The sequence below is a fragment of the Protopterus annectens genome, chromosome 1.part1 (assembly GCF_019279795.1).
Source record: "Protopterus annectens isolate FY-2018-M chromosome 1.part1, PAN1.0, whole genome shotgun sequence".
In the NCBI taxonomy this organism is placed as follows: Eukaryota; Metazoa; Chordata; order Ceratodontiformes; family Protopteridae; genus Protopterus; species Protopterus annectens.
In genome coordinates, this window is record NC_056726.1 from 1100231536 (window position 1) to 1100251405 (window position 19870).

General features: G+C 39.1%; 1 protein-coding gene across 1 annotated transcript in view; it reads right to left on the reverse strand.

Annotated features, from left to right (window-relative positions):
• Positions 1 to 11581, reverse strand: part of LOC122815490 (vomeronasal type-2 receptor 26-like) — a 204490-nt gene extending 192909 nt beyond the window's left edge. Inside the window, exons 1-2 of the mRNA XM_044088030.1 lie at positions 11300 to 11581; positions 10919 to 11030 (exon numbers count right to left, since the gene is read on the reverse strand). Of these exons, the coding sequence (XP_043943965.1) occupies positions 10919 to 11030; positions 11300 to 11554 (367 nt within the window). The 5' untranslated portion in view covers positions 11555 to 11581. The remainder of the gene's footprint in view (positions 1 to 10918; positions 11031 to 11299) is intronic.
• Positions 11582 to 19870: the final 8289 nt, after the last annotated feature.

Here is a 19870-nt window from a genome sequence, read left to right on the forward strand (position 1 = left end):
GCGCGTGTATGTGTGTGTGTGTATGTGTCTGTGCGTGTGTGCACGTGTGTGCGTGTGCATTTGTGCATGTATGTATGTGTGCATGTGTGCGTGTATGTATGTGTGTGTGTGTGCACGCATGCATGTGTGTCTGTGTGTATGTGTGTGTGTGTGCGTGTGTGCGTGTGTGCGTGTGTGCGCGTGTGTGCGTGTGTGCGTGCGTGTGTGCGTGTGTGCGTGTGCGTGCGTGTGTGTGCGCGTGTGTGTGTGTCTGTGTGTGTGCGTGTGTGTGTGTATGTATGTGTGTGTGTGTTAAGGCTTTGAGTTATAGTTCCTGTGAATCATAACAATATGCAATGAAAACAGTGCGAATAATAAAACTAATGGTGGTGAAGATCATTCCTTTGTAACAAATGATAGAGCGGATATTTCTCAGTTAGAAGGTAAAGATTCTTCAGATCTGGTTAGAAAAGATATTCTTGCAATTGAAGATTTAGTTATTAGAACTTATACTTCTATTTGCAGAGAAGATAATGAACTTTGAATAATCTTTTGTCAGGAGCAAAAAAAGAGGATATAAGGTAAGCTTTACAAAGCCTTAACGTAAGGATCTATGGATCAGTTTATTATTCATGTCAGTACAAATGATCTCATGCACAATTACTATTAGTAAAGAAGTTGGGCGGCCACGGTGGTGCAGTGGTTAGCATTGTCGCCTCACAGCAAAAGGTTCTCTGGTTCGATCCTCGGCTGGGGTGCCTTCTGTGCAGAGTCTGCATGTCCTCCCTGTGGTTGTGTGGGTTTCCTCCAGGTGCTCCAGTTTCCTCCCACATCCCAAAGACATGCTGCAGGTGGATTGGACATTCTAAATTGACCCTAGGTGTGAGTGTGTGTGCCTTCTGTGGAAGGTTGGGTGCCGGGCTGGCAACTTGACACTGTAAAACTCCACAGCCAATCATGAGCGGACAGATGATCTGCTGTGGCAACCCCTAACCGGGAAAAAAACAAAAGAAGAAGAAGACTGTTAGTAGAGAAATTACAGCCCTCTTCGATAGCATAGCTTGTACACGTGTTAGGGTGAATATAGAAAGAAGAGTCAGGTTACACGAATGAAAAGATTTTTGGGGTAAATGCCAACATGAAAAAGGTCCTATTTTATAAAGTGGAAATGTGTAGAGAACATGTTCATACAGGGTGGTGTGCATTTGTAAAGATCAGGGATGAGAATTCTTGCACCAGATATTTTGCAATATTTGACAAACACAAAGCAGGATTTTTGTCAGGTCGAACATTTAACAGGCCACAGAAAGTGACATTTGATGCATCTCTGATGGTTGTTAATGCTAGGAGCATTAATAATAAAGTTGTTTTTATTTTTATTGAAAATGTGCCATGTTCCTACAATATTTATGTTGTTTTTCTTTGTGAAACATGGTTAATGAACAATGACTGGAAACCTTTTTTATCAGGGTATAAATGTTTCTACTGTAACAGCATTCTAACAAAAACTTAGGAAACTCAGGAAGAAGTGTTATGATAGGTATTATGATAGGTATGAGACTTGTGATTATTACATGTTCAGTGATAACACCAATACTATAGACTGTGTAACTGTGACAGTAAAGGCAACCCTGGAACATATAACAATTGTTGGAGTGTACAAACCACCAAAGTCAAGTGCAGATGACCTAGAGGAATTCATACATTTCTTACATGAAACTCAGGAGGAAGAAATACTGTTCAATGGGGACTTACATTTCCTAGAAACAGATGGAATAATATTGATTCCACAACATTAATAAGGAAATTATTCAAAGCATATTTTCAGGAACAATCATTTCAAATTGTAAAAAAAAAAAAAACACTACCATGGAAGAAAACATACTAGACATTGTTTGTGTTCCTAAAGAAATTACTGTTAATTCATGGCAGGTTTTACCACCATTGATGTGCAGTAATCATGGGGTTATGAAGGTTCATGTTTTGCTAAAGAATTCTTCCAAACTGAAATCTAAACCAATGCACAGAAGATTAATTACAGATTATATGGAAGCAAATAGTCACCATGCAAAACTAACTGGAGTGATGTGTTCAATCGAAAAGCTGTAGAAGGAATGTGGAACGTTTGAAAAAGAAATTGTTTGAGTGCAATAAATAAAAAAACATGTTTAAGATCAGGATCTAGACATATAACATCAGAGGGATATATTTCCTTAAGAGCAAGATGCCTGATTAACGTGACAGACAAAAATTATAAGAGATGGAAAACAGGATGAACTACAGCTTTGAAAACTTGAAATAAACTGTACAAATAAATTAAGCATAGTGTGAGATAATAACAAGAAAAAATTTGAAAAAAAATTATATAAAGATATTGAGAATAATAAAAAAAAACATTTACCATTTTAGAGATACATAAGATGTAGAAGAAGTAAAGACATCCAAATTGATAAACTGTGTGTAGATTTTAAAATTTATTCTCAGACACAACAGATAACAGACATATTTACAGAATTTTATGCAAAACAGTTTGGCTCCACAAATGGGGCGGTAAGTTGTTCTATTAACATCCAGATACTGGAATCAAATTTGATTCGATTGAAAAAAAAACTGTGCAAACTGGATCCAAACAAAGTACAGGGTGGAGACAGAATTAGTAATAATGACCTGAGAACACTTCAGAAAGAACTTACAGTACCATTACATTTATTATTAACTGGGTCATAAATATGGAGAGATTCCTCAGGATTGGAGACATGGACTTATTAAACCTGTATTTAAGGAAAAGGGGAGTTGGACAAGCCCAGAGTCATCCAGACCCTTAAGTCTACTTTCATGTTTCTGAAAAATAGAAAAATAACGGAGAAGCTAATATTGGACACATTATTGTCAAAAGTGGAAAGATAGGGACTTGAAAGCACATAACAGTATGCATATATTGAAAAGAGATCTAGTAACACCTGCAACATGATGTTCTATAGCAATATAATAACAGCTATGAATGAAAAATATGTGCTGTGATGTGATTTATATACATTAAACTTCAGCACTTGACAGGGTCATACACAAAACACTGATAAATAAATTAGAACAACTAGGTATTGATGTACTCTTAACAAGATGGATAGCTGCATGACTTACAAATAGGACATGACAAATATCATACAGCACTTGGACAGATGAACATTTTGGTTACATTTATAGTGTACCAAAGAGTTCTGTCCTATGCCCCTGCTTGTTTAAATTGTATAGGTTCATAGGTTCATAGGTTCATACTAGGCTATCTGCCCTAGGGCATTTATAAGCCTAGCCAGAGTGTGTTTGGCTTTTGCCACCCATTTTAAAATTAATTTTGCTATGCCCTTTTTCGAGGTTAGTATACTGTGCCTTTGTCTAACAGTGACACAGAAGTGATACCCGGGGTAAACCTATGATCCCCCATCCACTCATCAAGATTCCTCTTGAAGAGAGTCAATGAGGGACTCTGCCTAACCTGGACTGGGATTTATTCCAGAGTGAAGGGAGCCTCTGGGTTATGAATCTGTCCCTCCAGCATGTCCAATTTATTTCAGTGCTGAGGTTCAAGTCTCTAGAGCGCGTAGCTCGATGGGATTTGGAGTTTCTGAGGTGCAGCATGTCCATTAATTCCGGGTTGGACATGGCTTTATACGTCAGGCACAGATCGCCTCTGAGCAGGCGGTATGCCACTGAGTAGAGCTGGAGTTTCTTTAACCGGGCAGCATATGACATCTGTTTGAGCCCTTTGATCCTCTTGGTGAGGTACTTTTGGGGTCTTTCCAGTTGCTGCAGATGTCTAGTAAGGTACATCCCAAAAAGGGCATTGTACTCAATTATGGGCCTGATGAGGGATGAGTAAAGAGGCACGATGACCTCCTCTGATCTAGATGTGAATCCCTTCATGATTAGGTGGGCTATATAAAATGTTTTTCTAACCACTTTGGCCACGTGGTTGTAAAATAAGAGATTGCTATCAACTTGGGTCCCCAGGTCCCTAATTACTTCTTCCGTACTTAATGGATTACCACCTATGTGGTAATTTTTGGGCACTTTGTTTTTGCCAAAGGGGATAACTATACACTTTTTGGTGTTTAGCTTGAGGCCATGGCTCTGGCACCAGTTGTCTGTTTCTATGCGGCCCTTTTGGAGGATGCTTGTGTCGGCTGGAGAGTCGATTATAGTGCCCAGTTTGCAGTCATCTGCGAACTTGGTCAGCCACAGTCCTTCCATGTTTGCCTGTACCTCCGAGAAATATATACCGAACAGGAGAGGTCCCAGGACTGAGCCTTGTGGGATGCCACTTGTAACTGGTTTGGAGTCTGACATGGCTCCAGCAATTCTAACCATGTGGGTTCTGTCCTTGAGCCAGTTTGCAACCCATATAGTGACACAGGGGTTTATATTTAAGCTGGTGAGCTTATCTATAATGCCCGAGTGGGGTATTGTATCGAAGGCTTTTGCGAGGTCCAGGTAGGCTGTATGGACCACCTTCCCCTCGTCAATAGCCTTGGTGACTGTTTCAAAGAAATCGACCAGGTTTAAGAGCAGGATCTGCCCTAAACAAAGCCGAACTGGGTAGGATCCAGTGTCTGTAGGGCCCCAATATCTTTTTTTATGAGGTCCATGATGATCCTTTCCATAGCTTTGCAGACCAAGCTAGTCAGGCTTATGGGGCGATAGTTTCTAGGATCCGTTGAGGCACCACCTTTGTGGACAGGGACCACTGTTGCTGTACGTCACTGTTTGGGTACATATCCTGTGGTAAGGCTGAGATTGAACAGTCATTTTATGTTTGGGTTTAGCTCTTCTTGGAGTTCATGTAGGACGCAGCCCGGGACACCGTCTGGTCCCATTGATGCTGTGTTTTTTGCTTTGGAGAGGGCGGCTCTTACCTGAGCATCTGAGATGTCAGGGGGGGCAGCACTCTGCTGGGATAGATATTTGCCCTTTTGGTGGGGAGGGGGGGTTTGCACTGAACCTGTCAGCTAGGATGTTGGCAATGTCTGTGGGTTCGGTGTATTTTTTGTCATTTTGGACTAATTCTGAGCATATCTGGGAATTCCCACCCAGGTTCCTAACATAACTAAAGAAAGCCTTGTGATTATCCTTAGTGTCCTGTGCAATTTTTCTCTCGAAGCTGGCCTTAGACGATTTTCTGAGTGTCCGTAGTTTTTTGCTAACACTGATCAGAGATGCCTTCCCTTTTTGGGATTTTGCTCTATCATGAAGTAGCTTCCTCCTTCTATTGTATAGTTTGTTTATGGCTGGGGTCCACCAGACAGGACGTCTGCCTTTGGAGGATTGGGTCTTGGTTTTATTTGGGATTGCATGATCCATGCATTCCTGAAGGGGTTCATAGAATGCGTTTATAAAGGATTCTGCGGTCTGGGCCGTATTTTCCACAGGCCCGGGGGCTTTGAAGGATTCCACCTCAGTTTTGAGGTGTGTGAAATTTGCTTTAGAGAAGTTTTTCACTGTGGTTTTCTGGGCAGGGGGTGGGGTCGGGATGTGAATATCCAGTGAGATTAGTTTATGGTCTGATCTTACCAGTGAGGGATACACTTCTGGTCTGGAGCATAGAGTCCCCATGTTGGTGATGATCAGGTCCAGTATGTTTTCCCCTCTTGTGGGAGTGGTAGCAAGTTGTTCCATAGCATTTGAGTTTATAAATTCTAGGAACCTTTGAGCTAGGGTGTTGGAGCTAGAGTAATGCTCCCAGTCTATGTTTGGGTAGTTGAAGTCACCCAATATAATGGTGTTTTGGAGAGACCTTCATATTTTCCAGTGTTCTCAAGAAGGCCGAGTGGGGTTTCTGGGCTTGAGAAGGTGGTCTGCAGCAGGCTATAAAGTGGAAGGCAGTTTTACCCACTGTTTATGTACATACATGGATAGTCTCTGATGCTTCGTGCTGTGCTACCAACCTGGAGGTGTGGGTATCTTTGACGAATATTGATACTCCCCCTCCTTTTCTGGTTCGGTCCATGTTTTGGGGCCGAAAAACATGGTATGAGGTATAACCTGGTAGTGCTGGGGTGCTCTCGGGAGCCTTGAACCAGGTTTCTGTTACTGCACAGATATCAATATTCTCCATGCTAAGGAGAGTTTTGAGTTCATGCATCTTGAGGTTTAGACTTCTGGCGTTGAGTAGCATTACTCTTAGTTTCTTATCCCTTGTGATACCTATGGAGGTGGGTTTGTCTTTTGAGTCTTGCCTAAAAAAGGCACTATGGGGGTAGCAAGAGCCTTTGCCAATATCCAAAAGCCCAGGGGTGACAGGAGCAAGCTGTCCCTAGTGAAGCATCGTGGCTTGTCAAGCATGTCATCCCAGGCTGACAGACATTGGATCCCCTTTGAATGACACCAATACTTAAGCCAATTGTTGAAATTGATCATCTTGTCTTCATATTGTGGCATCATTCTTGGTGAGGGTAAGATGCTACTCAAGGTCAGGGTCATACCAGAATGGGCCACATGCTCAGAGAGCTCCTCTATGTCTCTTTTCATGTAGTCCAGGGAGGTACGTCTCAGGTCATTCACACCAGCATGGACAATGACTGAGTCATATTTGTACTTGCCTTGGAGTGACCTGAGTGCTTGTGTTATGTGGCGGATCCTAGCGCCGACAGGCAGTTCCCCGTGACCTTCTCCTTGTTCAGCCTGATGAGCGGGACGTCAGTGTGCCTGATGATAGCGTCACCTATTACAAGTGTATCAGGTGTGTTGTTTAGCCTTAAGGGCTGTGAGTGTTCGGCACACTGGCTTTGTGAGCTATGTGTTGCACGTGTTTTGTTTTGGGGTAGCGGTTGCTTGGGTATCTGCTTTGGAGGTCTCTGCTGCTTAGGCAGATTTTTATTTAGAGCCTCCGAGTATGTTTTTGTGTGTTTATGTGTTTGGTTTGCTGTCGTGGTAGGTCTATGCGAGACTGGAATTGTAGTGAGTGTGGTTTCCTTCTCCTCCTGACTGGTTATGCCAGTACTGAGTTGAGAGAGCTTAGCCTCCAGTTTGGCTATATGGTTGCATCTCTCACATGTGTTGGAATTTGTTGGGAGGAGGAGAGGGTTGTCTGTGTACATGAGGCAGTTGTAACATTGCCTCAAGATTCCCAGATTCACCAGCTGGACCGGAGAGGAGATTGTCAACTGACCTTTGGGCATGCTGGTATAGTATTGGAAATTCCTTTATAATTGAAAAAAAGGGCCAATGGGGAACAAGGTACTCAAGGGGAGTTTGTGAGGGTGTAGTGCTTTTAATTTTTTAGTGCTGACTTATATAATTGCTTTAGTGAGCAAGTGCCAGGTAACTTAAATGCAATGTGTTACAGGTAACTTAAATGCAAAAATGACAAACAGTAACTTTCTTTCAAGTGAAACAAGGAAATAAGTACAGTAAGCAACGCAGATGTCACTAGGGATCCACAGAAGCACTGAAAAGCCGCGTTTTAGGTTGAATTAGCGTTTCAGGGAAATAACAAGCAAACAAGCATACAAACAAAGCTAGATTTAGCAGGCCTGGATCTAGTCTATGCTACAGCAAACAATGTGTACCAATTCCAGTAAGAAACAGTTCAAATATGCAGGCACTATAAGCATCTCTCAGATCTATCTTTTTCATCTGAGATGTTCTACAGTCAGTATGCAGATGACTTGAGACTGGGTAAACTGATTGCATGTGTCACTGATAAGGCATGTCTGCAAAAAACGTGACTAAATTGACCATTTGAGCACAGCAGAATAATATGCTGATAAATACATAAAGAAATAAGCATATGAGATTTGGGAGACATAAATTGAAAGGTGAATATTTAATACAACACAGTGATTGAAACTGTAGATTCATTTAAGGACCTGGGTATATGGGTAGATCCAGCTTTGAGTTTTTCTAGTCATATCAACCAATTGGTTAATGATAGTTATAGAACTATATGTTGTATAAAAATATTTAGAAAGTCTGGAAATCAGAAATGATGAAGTCATTGTTTATTTATTACATTAGATCCAAACTTGAGTATGAAATAAACATATGGAAATATATATAAGAAAACAAGCATGAATAAACTGGAAAGAGTGCAGTGGAAATATACCAAGGGTATCCATGGATGGAATATTTAAGTTATTATGAAAGACTAAAATATCTGAAGTTATAAAGTGTCTTATATGGATATTTAACAGGAGCTCTCATTAAGGTATATAAGGCATTTGAGACAACTACCTCTGGGGATGTTTGCGGTTATCAAAAAGTCAGACAACACATGTAAAAGACATAGAAGACATAGGAAATTTACCTTATTTTCAGACAAATTTATAAATTTGGTCAAATATTATTGGGACATCCTGGGAAAGGATGTACGGTTGAATTTCTTGAATAGTAAAAAAATATTGTTCTCTTACATGAGAGGGAGAAATATTAAAGATTCTTTAGTTCATAGTAAGTTTCGTATTCCAAATGTAGCAAGACGTAACCCTTTCTAAATTTAAGAAAGCCCTCAAGCAGTACTTCATGACTCATTGGCTTTGCCCCCTGTGCCAGGCCTGATTAAATACTTGGTAACACTGGTACACCTGTATTATATTAACAATTGTTTTTGTAATTAATTGTAAATTTAATTCTACTGTGTTGTAAACTAGGTTTCCAGATGTAAAGCATGCTATTACAGCTAAACTATACTCCGTGTGGCAATTTGACTGTTATTTAATGTACTTTATTGTGTTCTATATAAGTTTCTATCTCTGCATTACTTCCTTTGGAGCTTTTCTCCCCAGGCCTCCACTGAAAATGGACATTTATCCAGTTGGACTATCCCGGTCAACAAATGTAAAATAAATAAATAAAATAAAATGTAATACGATAGTTCAAAAAGGCACCTTTCCTTGTGGTAAATGTGTAGGGTGTCAGCATATAGTGAGAAGTTAATGGAAAACATTTTCAGGTACAAGGTAGTTATAGCTTTAAAAGTGAAGGGGTAATATATGCCCTCAGATGTCCCTGTGGAAAGTATTATAACGGTGAAAGTAAAATAAGTTTTTCAGCTAGACAGAAAGAGCATTTAAGGGACATTACGACGAATAATGAGGTTAGTCCAGTAGCTACACATTTCCAACAAGCACATAATGGTGATTCTTCTGGGTTAACAGCAACAATATTGGAACAAGTAAGTGATGAAAGAATCATGATAGATGATATAAAAAAACAGTTAAGAAGAAAGGAGTCCATTTTTATTTTGAAATTAAATACACTTTTTCCAATGGGAATGAATAAGAAATGCAATTGGAAATGTTTGATATAATATATTTTTTAAGTAATGCATTTTAAATAATTGATTAATTACGTAATTAGCAATTAGTTTGTGTATATATGTAGGTTAGGGCAAGGACACGTTTATACTGTGTAAAATGCTTATAGAGCTGAGGTGCTACAGGTGACTGTTCTTTTGTTTTATTAAAGATTTTTACGGATTTGTTAGCCTTTCATGTTCTTTTCAACATATGTAGAAGATTTTCTCTAAGAATGAGAAGTGTACTAATTGGTTCTCTGAGAAACCAGCTGATGCATGGAACAGACTACCAAATTACATTAAAGCAAGCACTATTATTTATTATTTATTTTATTTTTATTTTATTTTACATTTGTTGACCGGGCTAGTCCAGCTGGATATATGTCCATTTTCAGTGGAGGCCCGGGGAGAAAAGCTCCAACGAAATTTACAAATTATGCACAGTAATGGTCCAAACAAGTTAAAAATTATTAAACATTATGACAGAATATAAAATCTTTGGAGAGAGGCAAGTTAAAACAAAGTTGTAACATATAATTGCTATACATCTTCTAAGATATACGTTTCTAATATGGAAAAATTAGAAAAAATTAGTAAAAACTTTTTTTTTTTTTTTTTTTTTAGATCTGAATTCAGTCCAAAGCAGGTTTAGATATTTTTAAGAACATACTAGACACTTATGGAACAACTGTTTTTCTATATTGGCAGGCTAGAAGGGCATTAATGCCCATGTATGAAATATTTACAATGTATGTATGCCCTGCTCTTATATCTACCATGATGGCGGAATATGGCCTTTTGATCATATTCATGACCACAATTGGACAGGAAGAGCCTTACTAATGTACGCAGGTGAGTGATTATCCGAATCTCTCAATTGGTTAAATGGACTACCATAGGCTAATTAGCATATTCCTCACTGTGGACTGTCTCACTAGCATGCAGGGCAGACATTAAGACTGCCCACCATGGTGCTGCATGTCTTCTTGCAAAACCAGTGTAATGGGCTGTCTGAATATGAAAAATTTACCTTGAGGTGAGCACTTCATGTACATCTCACTGTAACTTTTATGAATTCAGTCCAAAGCAGGTATGCAATAGAAAAATCCTTCCAATGACAATATATGAGGTTTATACAGTGTATGAAGGGACTCCCCAATGACAGTACCTGAACAGTTATACAGAGCAGGCAGAGAAGTACTACTCAGAGGGTGAAGAATGTTGAAGATAGAAAACTGATTATTCATTTTTGCAGTGCATTTCATATAAGAGTAAGTTTTATGTAGAATGCTAAAAAGCTGTCTCCAAACCAGACTTCATTGCTATGGTGTATACACAGGTGAGTTTCAGCATGGTAGGACTGGGAGAGAGCAGTGATGGAGCTTCCTATGTGCCATCTGTACTGGTGTAACTAGATACTGAATATCAACCATAGTATCTGAGAGGGGTCTTGATGCGGAATACTGATGGACCACGGTGTGTACGATGTTATGGGTGTACATCCAACATCGTCAGTCTGAGCATTCTCAATGCTCCTGCATAGGAAGTACCTGGAAAGGGCCAAAAAGTCCAGAAAGCATTGTTTCTCAAGGAGAAAATCGCTGCGTCATGAACTTCATAGGTGGGTTAAAACTACTTCTCCTGTCTCACTTATAAACCATTGACAAGAACCGAGATTGAAAGCTGTGAAAAATGAGGTGCCAAAAGTAAATTCTTGAAGGTTTAAGTTGTAATAAAAGCAAAGATAAAAAGAGCATTCATCCTGCATGAGACAGAGTGGGAATTGTTTAGTAGAATTAACAGAAACCAAGACTCTCTATTACTGCAAGATGACAGACTGCTCTGCCTGCAATCTTCATTCTGTTAATTACATATCACAACTTGTAAGCTTACATTCTTGTTACTTTAGAAAACATTTTGAAACTCACTGTAACTGTTCTTACACAGTAATTACTCTGCATTATCTTGTAGATGGATATTGCAAACAAATGCGTTCTGATAAACTGGCGTATATGACATGTCGATCTTTACCTGTGGGTACCTGTAAACAGTTAATATCCTTGCAATAGTCGGAGATGTCACAGAAGAGTCTCCAATCATCCCCGCAAAATGCTTTTTCAGGCTGCACTGATAGTTTGGGATAAGTGCTTTGTTTCCTGATAACATATTAAGAGCACCAGCAAAACCTCTTGCTTCTGTATAACAGGAATCGTAAATGTGGAATCCCAAAGTGATGTTTGGCAGAAGGTAAGGATTCTTGTTTATTTCTTCAATAGCATAAACCATAACAAGAACATACTGGTACGTTTCTATAAAGAAACTACAAAACACTGACATGAACATTTCAAATGCATACAATTAACTATGGATCAATTCTTCCTGTGAACTAACACAAAAAAGGTGATACTGTGTAAATGTATTTTCAATAAATTCAGAGTACTAAAATAATGAAAATAAAGGAATAAAATGCAAAATCCACGTATCTAACAGTGTCAAAAAAGTATTACTATAAATACACAATCGTAAATAAATGCATAGGTAGTATATGCTTTTTGATGGTCATATGATAGCATTAAATACCCACTAGCCGAAACGATGGCATATCTCTTCTACTAAATAAAATTGTCAACTTGAATAACATAACTTTGGGCTAGGCTTATAAATGCCCTAGGGCAGTTAGCCTAGTATAAACCTATGAACCTATAACATAAGGAGCGGCGTAAGCCGCATAACTTTGGGCTAGGCTTATAAATGCCCTAGGGCAGTTAGCCTAGTATAAACCTATGAACCTATAACATAAGGGGCGGCGTAAGCCACATAACTTTGGGCTAGGCTTATAAATGCCCTAGGGCAGTTAGCCTAGTATAAACCTATGAACCTATGAACCTATGAACCTAATATATTTAAGCAGAAAATGGGGAATGCACAATAAAAAACAGAAAAAACAAATTTTAAAACAAATTCAATGCTAGACTGACATTACGCTGCAATTTCTCATATTTTGTAGAAATCACCTGATACCTTTATTCTAACGAACACTTCTTTTTTCAGAAGAATTTTTGGAACATTTTCTTTATTCACACCTGCCTAACCTGTACTAACCGTTCACTCCATTCTTTCATAAGTCTGTTTAGAAACCATTTGAGAAAGTGTTTAACAGGAGCCTTTTTATACTTATAACTCCCATATTTTTATATGTTGCAAATAATGAAGAATAAAGGAGCAGATCCGGATCATGGGGAAATGGGGCTATAGGGACACAGCTATCTCAGTGTCCCATTACGTGGCTATTTCTCCCAAGTTACCATAAACACAATTCAATCCTTTCAGTGTGCATACTATTTTGTTCTTTACTTCTACAATGATTATGAATATTTGGATTTAACTTAAAACTTTTATTTCAAATTTTATAGCACAAATATATATATTCATTTATTTATTTATTTATTTATTTATTTGCCCGGAAAGTCTGACTGGGCCAAAACTAGCCCCTTTTCAGTGGAGGCCAGAAAGAAAAGAACCACGTTACAAAATTTAAATACAGAATGAACAAAACATTACAAATGTAATAATTACAGTTATCATAAAACTTGTAAGTGGAAGACAATACAGTACAGTAGATCTGTTACAGTAAGGCATGTGAGAAGCAGGTAATAATACATTCTTTTAATGTACACATGATCTTATAGTGCAGTCTTAATGATATAGTACAGTTTTTGTGAAAGAAAAGGCATTCTAGTTCAGTCTTCTAATGTATAGATGCAAAGAGAGAGACGGTTACATAGAAACAAAATGTTTTGTGCTTTGAAGTTAACTGAAAATGGGTTTGTTTGCAAACTCAGTTGGACTAACCCGGTTAACGAATCTGAAATAAAATAAATAATAATAAAATAATAATAATTGAGTAAGTGTTGAGTACTTCAAACAGGAGAAAAGAAAGAGGTGAAGTACAGTCGGATAATGTGATAGAGCTGCTAGGGAAAGAAAGGGGGTAATAAGAGGTTGGGAGGCAAGAAGGAACGTGTTTGAGCAGGAAAGGAAGACATAGCGCTAAAACTGTATAACCTGTGAAGATGTGCTCATAAGAGAGAGGCTAGATAAGTGAGAAGGAGGAGATGGAATAGCATAGAAAGAGAGACAGAGAGAGTCTGCGAATGAAAGAGGGGAGAGCGCTACCAAGGGGAGACCGAGTACAGAGAGTACACACATGGTCAGTTTCATCCTGGATGGGAACAGGAACATATCCATGATTTGCTTAAGTATTTATTTAGTAAGGATTTGAAGGAAGGAAGGAAGATTAGTTGCTGTTCTGATGTCAAGAGATAGAGAGTTCCAAGCTTTAGCAACAGAGTTCGAGTACAGACTTTGGCTAGAAGAAGTTGAAGGTTTACAGAGGGTGAGGAGATATTTGCCTCTGCACCAGAGACTTCTGTTTGGGGTGTCCAGGTCACGTAACTGATGGCTGGACAGTATAGAGGCTTGTGAATAATATTATGTGTAGTTGTTAGATGGCTGTAGGATAAAAGGTTGGGAAGTTCGAGCCAGTTGATAGACTGTAGAGTAGAGTAATGCAGTGGTGCACTGAGGGTTTAGCATTCAATGTGAACATTGCAATTTTGTTATAGCAGCTATCTAACTTAGCTTTTAAGGACATTTGTAGGTGTAAAGTAGAGAGGGTAGGAGGTACAATTTGGCTAGTGTGATTTTGGTAGGAGTATTCAGAAAATGTCTATTCCTACATAATAAGGCAACACTGATAGACATTTGCCAAACAAAACAGTACAGTCACAATGAAAACAGACTTAGCATTAAAACTTCTTAGCTCTTGAAACTCACATTCATTGAAATGACATTGAAACCCACATTCAAAGAAAACGCATCTCGCCAGTGGCAGATTAAGTTTACCTTTCAGCTGTTTTCAATCCCAGGGCCCCTTGCACACATATTTAGGACCATGCATACATGTATTCTTTCATTCACCTTTTTGATTGTATTAAATTATATTTCTTGTATAATACAGCACACTTGTTAGTGCGTTTTATATCTGTAGATTTAAATATTTTTCCAGTAAGCAATGAAACAAAATGTATGAACCAATAATGACAAAACTGCCCATTTCAGAGCATTTTGACCATAAAAGGCCACTCAAACTTCTGTCATTACAATCCACCAATATCAGTAAATTTGCACACTCTGCAGAAGTAAAAGTCATCTGAATAATTCCACATTAAGGAGATCTGTAACTAATGAAAAGTTTGCTGCTAGCAAACAGCTTTATATTTCATTGTTTCATCTACAAATTCAGTGCCTGCTGCTCTTGAAGAATAAATTTCCTTTTTTACATAAAAACATAAAAAAAAACCCCAAATAATGGTAAGCTGATAATATTACAACAGAGAACGGATGGCAAACCAGCAACAGGTTCATAGTTACTAAGCATCTCATCCAACTGCGACACTCAGGACTGCTGCACAGGGACTATCAAGGGTGACCGCAGGACAGGGACAATCATGGGTACCTGCAGCACATGGACCCTTAACCTACTGCATGCAGATTATCAGGTGCAAGTGCTGTATAGGTACCATCAGGAGTACTTCCTGAGCAGGTGCTACTATCAAAAGTACCTGTTTTACAGAATGGAAAGTCTTATCATGGAACTAACCAATAAATACAAAGGAACCTCCAAACACTGGACCTGTCTCAGTTTGGATTCATCAAGGGTACAACATGCTTTCTCAACTTGGTGAACTTGTTTTGGAAAGGTCATTAAAGCAATGGATGACACCAGTAGCTAAGCCAATTAAAACAGTTGATCATTTTCTGCTGGTACTATGGCACCATCCTTGCAGACCATATAATACTGTTCATTGTTACGCTTATACGTGTTTGTGACACATATTCTGAGAGCTCAATCATGTCTCTCTTCATTTAGTCCAAGTGGGTACATCTCAAGTCTTGCATGCCCACATGAATCATGACTGAGTTATAAGGGTACTTAGGGGTAAGTGACCTGAGTGCTTGTGTGATCTGGTGAATCCTGGCCCCTGACAAACAACTAACCGTAACTTTCTCTCTATCCAGCTTGGCAAGAATGACATCAGTTTGTCTCACAATGGAGTCTCCTATGACCAGATTATTGGGTCGTAGGGCTGTTTCACCTTATCGGCTCGGTAGTTAAGGCACAATGAGATGTGGCTTTATGTGTTGTGATGGGAATTGTCTTGTTTGTGTGCCTGTGGAGTTTCTGAGGACTGCATCTGAAAGGCCTTTGAGGTTTGAGTAAGTAACATGTGAGCACCACCCCTTATGTGGGTCTATGTATGCGGTCTTTTGCAGGTGCAGAGGGTTATGTGTGTGAGCAGATGACAACCTGTTTGTTGCTTTTTGTGTCTGTATGTCATAGGTTCATAGATTAGTACTAAGCTAACTGCCCTTGCGAGCCATTTTAAGCCTAGCCAATTACCCCTTGTGAGACTCAAACCCTACACCTTGTGTTTGTAAGGCAAACACCTTAACCATTAGGCCACCCTCCCAACCCAGAGTCTAGCATCCAATTAACTTGTATGGGTTCAAACAATTAATCACTGCTCCTACTTATATCAATAAATCTCAGACCTCCACCTTCCTCCTCGATTGGGTCCTAGTCTCCCATCCACAAAACTACCATAATCCACAGACACTTCCTAATGTTCTCAGTGACCACTGCCCTGTGACAGTAACTAGATACTCACCCCTTTTTAACAAATCTCACAAGTATATTACTACTCGCAAACTTAAAACCTTCTGCCCCAACACCTTTTTAGACACACTCTCTAAAATCAACTGGTCACATCTAAAGACCCTCCCCCTCGATGATGCTGTCCTCTCTTTCAACACCATCTTCCTTGACATCCTAAACTCCCATGCTCCTCTCTGCACAGTCAGAGTCAAATCCAAAACAGCCTCCTGGCTATCTAAAACAACCCAAACCCTTATGATAAACCGAGATAGAATCTGGAAATTATGGTCTAAAACTAAGACCCCCTCCATTCTCCAGACCTATAAAGAACTCAGGAACAACATTCATAAACTTGTACAACAAGATAAAAAGAACTTCTATAATAACCCTCCCTCTACCCCCAAATCCAATCCCAAAAAATTCTGGAGATCCATTAATCAAATATTACACCCTGGAACCCCCTCCCCTCCTAATCCCTGCCCACAAGACTCTCCTGAACTAATAGCCTCCAAGTTTAATACTCATTTCATTGACTCAGTTACCACCATAATTAATTCCCACCCCAATAACAATAACATAAGCAGTCACACAAGCCCCTCCCCCCATCCAAACCCTCCAATCTACTTTTCCCTCAAAACAGTCTCTAGGAGCTACATAAAGTCTCTACTCTTCAAACTAAAGCCCTGCTCACCATTAGCAGATAACCTCTCCTCAAATTTCCTACAGATTGCATCTGAACCCCTTGCCTACCCAGTATCCATACTGGTAAACCGCTCCATATCTGAATCTTATGTTCCTACAATCTGGAAAAAATTCTATACATTACCCATCCACCAAGGGGTTAAATCCTCAGATATAACCAACTTTAGACCAATTGCCATACTGTCTCCCCTCTCAAAAATCTTAGAAAAATGTGTACATAAACAAGTTATGCAACACCTTCTTGAAGAAAACCTTCTGACACCAACACAGCATGGGTTCCGCGCCAAACACAGTACAACCACTGCTTTAATATCCTTCACCAATACCACATCTCTTGCTAGGGACTCAAACAAATTTGTATCATGCCTCTTTCTGGACCTCTTCAAAGCCTTTGACACTGTCTCCCACCCCCTTCTCTTAGACAAACTAAACCAACTCAATTTCTCCTATTCTACTATCTCTTGGTTCTCCAGTTATCTCGCCAACCGACAGCAATCAGTCAAATGGCTCTCAGCCTTGTCCCCTCCCCTTACCGTACAAATGGGTGTACCCGAAGGCTCTATCCTTGGCCCATTACTTTTCAATATCTTCACCAATCTATTACACACCTCCTGTCCCCAACCAACACTTGTACAATAGGCTGATGACTCCACAGTGATCACCATTGCTGATAATCCTTTACACCTATTCTCTACTACGCAGGCTTCCTTCAATACCATAGAAACATGGCTTAGTAACAACAAATTAATACTCAACCTCAAGAAAACCAAACTCCTTCTCTTTCTTCCCAAAAACCTAACGAATCTTAAATCCTCATTTGCAATACAATCCAGTAACAATACCATTATAACACCTGAACCAAGCACTAGATTACTAGGAGTCACCATAGATGACCAGCTAAAGTTTGATTTACATGTAACCAACTGTATTAAAACTACCCATCAGACACTTGGGCACCTTTATCGAAACAAGGAATACTTACCTGACGCAGCTAGACAAACCCTTTCTCATACTTGTCTAATACCCATGCTCCTTTATAACTGCCCCCTACTTACCAATCTAAATTCATCTCTTCTCACCAAACTAGAAGCCACCTACAATAAGGTTGCCAGATTCGCTACCAATCTACCCTACAAATCTCGCCATTGTGATTCTTTAAAGCAACTTAACTGGCTAGAATTCCCCCGTCTTTTAAAAATGCATCAACTTCAGATCATCCATTCTATCTTATATCAGTCTAACTACTGTCCAAACCTTATCACTATTATAACAAAATACACCCCTGCAAGGCCATTACGTAGCTCTGACAAAGACTTACTACTGATTCGTAAACCAAAGACTAAAATGGGATGCTTACTCTACAACTGTAACCCTGCCACTTCTTGGAACCAACTACCCCTAGAAATCAGATCACTTGATCATCCCAAACACTTCAAAACTGCTGTGCAAAAATATATTATGGAAAACTGGCACTGCCACTGTAGTCATCCCCCATGACTATTCGCTATCTTTTAACATCTACTTCTCCTCTCTCTACTCCCCCCTCCCACCCCCATTACTCCCCCCTCCCTCCCCATTACTGTCCTCTTCGTTCCCCTCCCTCCCTCAGTCTCTTACTATCACCTACCTTAACATATGATACTTACATCTACCAAATGTATAAATTAAATTGTTTAAAAATGTCTACTAAACCTTATAATGTTTTTTACTATGAATCTATGCATATGTATGTTTCTTTATACTCTGAATGTTAATTTCAAATAACTCTGTAACAAATGTTTTTATGTAATACTATATCAAAAATAAGGAACTTTTCTCCCCAGGTCTCTGCTGAAAATGAGCCATTGGCTCAGCCAGACTAACCTTGTCAACAAATGTAAAATAAATAAATAAATAAATAAAATGTCAGTGTGTAACTGCATCTCTTACATACAGTGGTTGCCACTGTATATAAGGCAATTGTTAAAGTGTATCAGGATACCCATGTCCACCAAGCTGGATGCAGAGATAGCAGGAATGTGCCCATCCATGATTGCAGGTCCTAACGTGTACTTAAAAGCATAGGAGTGGACGGCATTTGTAACCGAATGAGGGAAGGTGCTTACATGGTGTAATCTGCAGCAAACCTAAACATTGATTCTGCCCAGTGACAAATTAGATACTGTCTGAATAACAATAGTGCTGTGTACTAAAATAAGGTAACTAGCACAGTAAACTTTCACAGTATAATGAAAATAAACAATATTTCCAGATGTTTGCAGATGTTTGTGTCTGTACCAGGCATTGGCACAGCAAGCAGCTCCATGCAAATGTGCTGAATTAATACCAACACTGGAAATGCAGAAAACTGACTCCTCTGGCCAGTAAAATTACTAAACATATCACCCTTTTGTGTGCTTCACAACTCATATAGACCAGGTAAACACCTACTGCCACTAGATGAATAATCTCAGTCCTCCTAATGTAAACATACAGTAAATGAGTGTCCAGATTGAAATGCTACCACAAACAAACTTAACGATACAGATACAGCAGTGTACTTTAAACAGCTTATAAACATGTGATGATTCAATAAAAGTACTTCTCTTTGTAGAAATGAACCAAGAGTCACTCAACTGTGCAGAATTTATAATGGCACTAAAAACAGGGTAAGCTGATTAATAAGCCCTCCAGCCAATAAAACAACTACATGCAGGAATTTCTAGTGGGTTTACCCAACCTATATAAACCAGGGTACAACTCAATGCCACTAAATGGAAACTCTACTGACATCTTGATATAAAACACAGAAAAGTGCTTGCTAGAGTGCAAAAATGCACTGCTTTATCCAACAGGTAACTAGATAATGAATTCAAAGCAAGTAAATCAGTAGAACAAACAACAAGACTTAAAATGCACTTTTTTTCAAAATAAGCACAAAAGCAAATAAATAATTCAAGATATAAACAGTAGTGTAAAATGAGAGGAGCTTATAAAGCCCAATTTACAGTAAACGTAGGCAGCTTAAAATAGCCAAGTTTAAAAAAGCAGATGAAAGCCATACGAGGGTATGTGGGATGAATAACTAGTGGAGAGTCACCAACAGCACTTGTAGTTTTTGCAGGCCTTAAGTCTTATCAGAAAAGACAAAGATCAAGAAAATTCCTGTGTATTTACGTATCACCCAAGAGCAAATTAACCAT